General features: G+C 39.9%; 1 protein-coding gene across 1 annotated transcript; it reads right to left on the reverse strand.

Moving 5' to 3' along the window:
- Positions 1 to 402: 402 nt before the first annotated feature.
- On the reverse strand, positions 403 to 6,596 carry LOC105249432 (cyclin-G-associated kinase). Its single transcript, XM_011254892.3, has 7 exons — positions 6,331 to 6,596; positions 5,575 to 5,636; positions 4,900 to 5,485; positions 3,450 to 4,264; positions 2,651 to 3,376; positions 1,409 to 2,524; positions 403 to 1,087 (listed from the first exon to the last, which is right to left on the reverse strand). Exons 1-7 carry the CDS (start codon positions 6,455 to 6,457, stop codon positions 980 to 982), a joined length of 3,540 nt encoding a protein of 1,179 aa, XP_011253194.1. The 5' UTR covers positions 6,458 to 6,596; the 3' UTR covers positions 403 to 979.

Consider the following 6,596-nt stretch of genomic DNA (forward strand, 5'->3'; position numbering starts at 1 on the left):
GAAATTTGATTAACGTGTTCAATACTATATATTGAATAGTTGTACAAAAATAACGGAATCTACAAAATTTTATTTTTAACAAAAATTTTATTTTAAGTTTATAAAAAAAATAAAATTTTTATTAAAATTAAAATCGAATATCTTGGGAGACATCTTGTATATCAAAGAATATTTTAAATCAAAATTTAAAGCTATTGATTTTTACTGATCATTTTTGCACTGTTCTTTATATTAATATTTTACGAATTGATGAAATTATATAATTTTTATTAATTGTATTAATTGTTAAAAGCTACCTCTCCATTTTTTCATTATTTCAAAAAATCTCAAAGTTAAAATCTTCAAAATCAGAGAAAGCATATTTTTAGTAGTGATATTCTGTGCATTAAATTCGAAAAAATAGTATTATATTGTAATATCTATGATATTGTTCTTACATTTCACAATCTTTTTTATCACCGATTAGATAAATATTGTAATGATGAGAGCAACAGAATATTTCTACTGGAAATTTTTATATTTACGATAGATAATAGTGTACAAAGCTTTCTTTCGGCCGGAAAATAGCTTCGTATATTTGGGATCTTCTTTTTAATGTACATTTGCATTATATACATATAGTTATACGCCATAATTGAAATTTTTAACTAGGTTTACAAGGCGTGGAAACAATAAGGAGACATCTCGAAGCATTGCTTCGCTGATCCCGCTCTCATCGCCTCTTTTTTTCTATTTATCTCTTTCTCTCTCTCTCTTTCTTTCTATTTATCTCTCTCTCTCTCTCTCTCTCTTTCTTACTTTCTCTCTCTCTCTCTCTCTCTCTCTCTCTCTCTCTCTCTGTATACAGCTAAAATAACGTAGTCGGAATGCAATTACGCGGTTTTCTCACGGATAAAATCCTCGCTTACTCTTAGCTCCTCTTCCGCTAGGAACTAAATTAATTACAGAAACAGGTTCTCTCGATAACAGGTCATTAAAATTAGCTAAATAGATTTTGTTGCGACGGGTCATTGTCGAATGTGCTCCACGCGTTGTTCAGCTCCATAAAAATCAACTTCGCTATATTCTCATTCGCAGTACCAGTTTGCTATAACAAAAGAGACATTGATTCGCAATAAATTTCTTTTCTCTTAAATTATTTCTCTTAAAAAACTATATTTCTTAAATTTGTTTAAATAGTAAAATTAATGTTTACAATATGTCTAGAAGCATATTCATGTATTATTTTTTATAAAACTGACAATTATACAAGATAATCATATCACTGATAACAACAAGAATTATTTTTTTACTCATCTTTCTTTATATATATTTTAAAGATATTGATATTTTTGTAACTTAAGAAAAAACAATGACATTTGTGCAATGAAGAAAAGAAACCACGAGATATTCAACATAATTAAAATACCTTGTCTGGATGCACAACTAAACAGGCTTTTCTATACGCTTTCTTGACATCCGCGCTTGTGACCAATTGATGCATTTCGCAACGCTGCCATCTGTCAGCTTCCGGCCACAGAACAGTGTGCAAGGTGCAGAGTAAAGCTCGTAAATTTCCTTTCTTGCCTTCTGTCCACTCGGCTATTTTCAACCTATCAGGATCCATTGTCTTAGCAGCTTCCACCTTTCGCATCTGATTTATTGTCTTCGGACTGTCCTTCTCAGCTTTGCGCGAAAACTTGTATCCCTGACTGCCAAGGAGATCCTCGAACGCGTCGCCGCTCGCCTTCTCCTTTGCTTTAGCACCAAGCGCATCCGTGTTACCGCTATTTGCGCTATTTGCATCGTTGGATCTATGTATTGTATTCGGGCTAGAATGAATCGGCGTGCTTGCGGGCGCCGGACTCGCTGACTGCGGGGTACTAGAGTTCCTCGGCGTACCATTCCAACTGCCTGTGAGACCTGCTCCCAACGAACTAGCCAGATTGGCGAATGGATCTTTATTGGCTTGAGCGGCAAAGTTCGGCACGCTAGCATTTCGTGGCAAGTTATCTTCGGCATTCGGGCTTTTAGCGGCCGCAAAACCGCCAAGAAGATTGTTCGCGGAACTTCCACCCAGCGGGTCAAACAGCATTTCATTGACTTGTTTGACATTACTCGACATTGTCTGATTCTGTCCGAATAATAGGTCATTCATGTTCAAATTATTGTTAGCAGTGCTATTATTTCTCGTCGCCGAGCTATCGTGTCCAAACAATAAATCAGCCGAGGCGCTATTGTTAATCAGGGGAGAGTTGGCAGTTTCAGTATGTGGCGCCGACATACCGAAACCGCCCAAGAGATCATTTTCATTTTGACTAGAGCTAGAGAAAATATCTAAACCTGGATTTGGCGCCGTGCTGGCGGGAGTATTTGAGGTACTATTAGTATTGTCCGGCATGCCCAGATTCAGTAAATCAGCTTCCTGAAAGTTAATTTCTTCGTTCGTGTTCGCTTCTTCCTCCTCTTTCAGGTCTTCCGGTTGTTGAGGTATCGCTTCATGTTGTTTCATGTTATTATCAGTTTCGTTCGATGGTGCCTGAATCTGCAATAACCAGAGTAAACAATTATCATCGATTTTTTTCTATTTGATATTAAGAGAGTTGTAAATATAATAAAATAAATATAATAATTATTATAAGTTGTTCAAAAAACAGGCAAAATATTCTACCTCTTCCGGGTGAGGAGCGGTCCTAAAATTCTCCAGAGTCTCCTCCATCTCTAGCGTCGAACCAAACAGCGGATCTGGGACAAGGTTGATGCATGTTTCCGCCTCCCATGGCGCCGGCACTCTCGATAGCTTTGAATTCTCCTCACCTATCATGACGTTTAGCACAATGCGGAATTTGCCACCGATCTCAGGTGCATCGTCCAAGTCATGCTTCTCAAATGTCAAGGCACTCTCAGTGATGGGTACGTAACCGGTATGAAAATGCAACGAGGCGATTTTAATACCGATCACGCGACCCAGCTGTTGCCTGGCGTGATGTATTATTATAGTGACGTCACCGCGTACGGCCGCGTCCCCTAAGATCAAGCAGACTTTGCCCTCCATCATGCCAAATAGCTTCATCTCCTCGTAGATGACCTTCTTGGTTGTAAAAACCAACGCGCCGTTGCTATAAATCTCTATGTAAGGTCGGCATCCGTCTCTCGCCCTAGTGAATAACGGTACCGGTTGTATGACAACGGAACGGAACACCAAAGGCTTGGTGTGTGGTAACCGGCCACTGCTCAATAAACTCATATAATTAATACTGCGCAATTCTGAAGGCTGCAGCTGCGGCGGCTGGCAACGTCGCGTCGTGAATAAGGCGATAGCTTCCTCGGCTGTAGTCAGAGCTCTGCAGTGAATCAGAAGAGTGCACGCTACCGTGGCGCTCGCTCGGTACCCATCCTAAAGAAAGATCAATTGTCAACTGTTTTGCGCTTTAGAGATTACGCGCTTCAGTAATCGCGATTGTACTCACAGTACAATACAGCACCACCACGTGATTGAAATCGGCGTTCAAATACTGATAGATATCCTGACAGATCTGGTACAGAGCGAACAGCATAGGCGCGTTCGATTCTGGTGTAGCGTAGGCAAACGAACAATCGATGTGCCTGCCGGGAAGTCTCGTGACGTTTGGCCGACCGCGGGACAGATTGTACAGCTGAATCTTGGCGGGCGGTGGATGTCTAGCTTGGAGAAAGGCCCTCACATCCTCCACGTGATTGGCGCGATAGGCGGATTCGATTCCATCGGCTGGATACGGCATAACGAGCATGCGCGACGTCATGTAACTCGCATCCAGCTCCGTTCTGGCCATGCTCTGCTGAACAGTGTGCATCACCTTGCTGGAGGTGTCCTTCAGGTTGCGTAGGATGCTACCGGCGCCGCCTCTCAGTGAATTGAATAGGCCCGTTGTAGCTTGAGTCGCCGGAATTTTGGACACCTGCATAGGTGCCGGTCTCGGTGGCGGCATCGTTGCCGGTTGAGAGGGACGAGGAGGTGGCATATTCGATGACGATGATGACGATGACGACGACGACGGTGGCGGCGGCGGCGTCGGACGCGGAGGTGGCGACGGCCTGACCGCGGTGACTTCGATTTGTGGTGGTTCTCTAGGATCAAAGTTGTTCGACTCGGCAATCGCTGCCAGACGTTCCAGGAGTTGCGCTGTCGTTGATCTTTGAATGGGCGAAACTTGCAGACATCCTTTCACCAGGTCATTCAGACACGCGTACCGTGGATTAGGTGGTAATGGTGGATACTTGCCATTCACGATTGCTAGTTTGTTACCTGCAGGATAAGGAAAATATTATAAAAAGAAAGAGAATCTATTGTTATAATAATATTGAAATATATATTCAAATTTGCATAAATGAATGAATACTGTTAAATAATAGCCGTTTTAATAATAGTTTTTATTTTTTTTTTAACACATTTTATAAATTATATTATAAATTATATAAAAAATATAAATTATATATAAAATATATATATTAAGTATATAAATTATATATAAATACATTAGTATATATATATAAGGTGTCCGGAAAATCTCCCGCAATACTTCAAGAAATGATTCGGAATCCAAAAAGAAGGAAAAAAGCTATATAAACGTAAGTTCAGAAATAAGATGTTTCCGAGTTATAGTCACTTTTATGTATTTTTATGTAAAAAAACTCGTTAGTTATAGTCCGCTTGGCACAACTCTCTTTTTAAAATGTTTTTTTAAAATGTAATTTTAAATTTTTAAATTTAAAATTAAAATTTAAAAATTTAAATATATATTTATATATATTTTCAATCCCTCAGGAAATATATTTAAATATTATTTTATTCCGTTTTTATGTAGCGACTTGTCTTATACTTTTATGTATAAGACCATACATTATATTATATTAATAGATTGCACTTTTATCGCATCTTACCTTCAGGGAACGGATGTCTCAATGTAATCAAAGAATATAATATACATCCTAAAGCCCAACAATCCACTGGTGGCCCTATAGGTTCATTGTTCCACGTGTCCATCATCTCCGGGGCGCGGTACATGGGGGTTGTATACTTGGCCATTTGATCCTCCAATGTAGCGCGTTTTTGAGCATTCCATGATGGGTTCGGCAATATTTGTTGAGTCGACGCGCTACCAAAGTCGCAGAGTTTCACGAGGCCGTCTTTTCCGATTAGAAAGTTCTCCAGCTTAATGTCACGATGCACGAAGGGTTCCGGTTGCTGGCTGTGCATGTAATGCACCGCTTGTGTCGCTTGATAGGCTACCTTGCATACCTGGGCTAGAGTCAGCGTATTCGCAGATACATTTCTAAGTATATCCGCTATGGTACCACCAGGACATAATTCAGTGACGACCAAGTACTCGTATCCCTTACGATCCTCCCGTTCCAGCCGTTGAGCATAAAAAAACTGAATAATATTCGGATGACCAGACAGTTTCTTAAGTGTTTCTATCTCCTGTATAATGGTTTTGTTCGTATCCTCGTCGACAGCGATAAGTTTCTAAATAAGAACAATTTTATTACAGTATATTTCAAGTGAGAAAAAAAAACGATCTATGCACAAAGTACCTTAAATACATATTCTTTTACCTTGAGCGCATATTCTTTTCCTGTAGTAATGTCTTCTACCGCAAACACCAGAGCCCATCCACCTGTTGATACGATGTTTGCCACAAATTATCTAAATGTTAATAACGATACATAATTTGATTATAACTATATATTTCTCTTGTTACTATCATAGCTCATAGATGTATGCTATACATACATATATTATGCAAGAATGATTAAATAACGCCCATTTAATCTAGAAAATAAATTCAGCCAAATATTTTTATAAATTATTATATTATAATTGTCTATTATAATTGTCTATTAGGTGTTAAACTGAAAGATAAATACCTGACAAAACTCGAGAGGATCCTTTATATACAGATATAAATCTCCTTCCAATAGTCTAATTTTCTCATTTGGAGTAATAAATTCACATTAGCGTTGATAATTCGACAATTACATTACATTGACAGTACATTAATATTGACAGTAAATACTAACAGTATCAAATTTAACAGAAGGAAGATATGTATGACGAAAGAGAAGAAAGATAAATTTATCAAATGAGTACTATATAGAATTTCGAGCATTTGCTCGAGTCGCGTGTCAAAACACACGTTTGACACATGACAGATGTCACGCGAGATCGGGGACGCGAGACGTATTATCTTTTTCTTCTCTCGGCAATGTTATCAGTTTTATGCGGAAAACAAGCAATTCCGCGCTCGACACCTTATCGCACCGGTAGGAGGTGCCGAGATTTGACACGCAGTCGGAGACAGATAGACTCACCCTCGGCGATCAGTCGCGTCACCCTCAGCCTCACATTGTTGATGTCCAGCGTCTGACCGACGTACTCGTTGCCGCCACCGCTGCCGCCGTTCAGATACCCGAACGCGGACCTTAGATAGTCCGACATATTCTTCCCGGACCTATCTCCAGTCCAGAGCGCCTCCCGGACGACCCGCTTTCACTGTCGCGTTGCGGACAGCCGACACTGTCCGGCCATATTGGCGCGATGATATCATCGGCGCGCGCAGCCAACCTCCTCCCGACAG

Source organism: Camponotus floridanus, unplaced genomic scaffold (assembly GCF_003227725.1).
Source record: "Camponotus floridanus strain SB8 unplaced genomic scaffold, Cflo_v7.5 scaffold96, whole genome shotgun sequence".
NCBI lineage: Eukaryota > Metazoa > Arthropoda > Insecta > Hymenoptera > Formicidae > Camponotus > Camponotus floridanus.

What these genes read in the sequence shown, in the direction of transcription:
- LOC105249432 (XM_011254892.3), bottom strand. Translation starts at nt 6,457, where the DNA reads ATGTCGGACTATCTAAGGTCCGCGTTCGGGTATCTGAACGGCGGCAGC. An exon ending in GAGACATCCGTTCCCTGAAG is followed by an intron (nt 4,265 to 4,899) that starts GTAAGATGCGAT and finishes CTTATCCTGCAG; the next exon opens with GTAACAAACTAGCAATCGTG. An exon ending in CCGCTCCTCACCCGGAAGAG is followed by an intron (nt 2,525 to 2,650) that starts GTAGAATATTTT and finishes TGGTTATTGCAG; the next exon opens with ATTCAGGCACCATCGAACGA.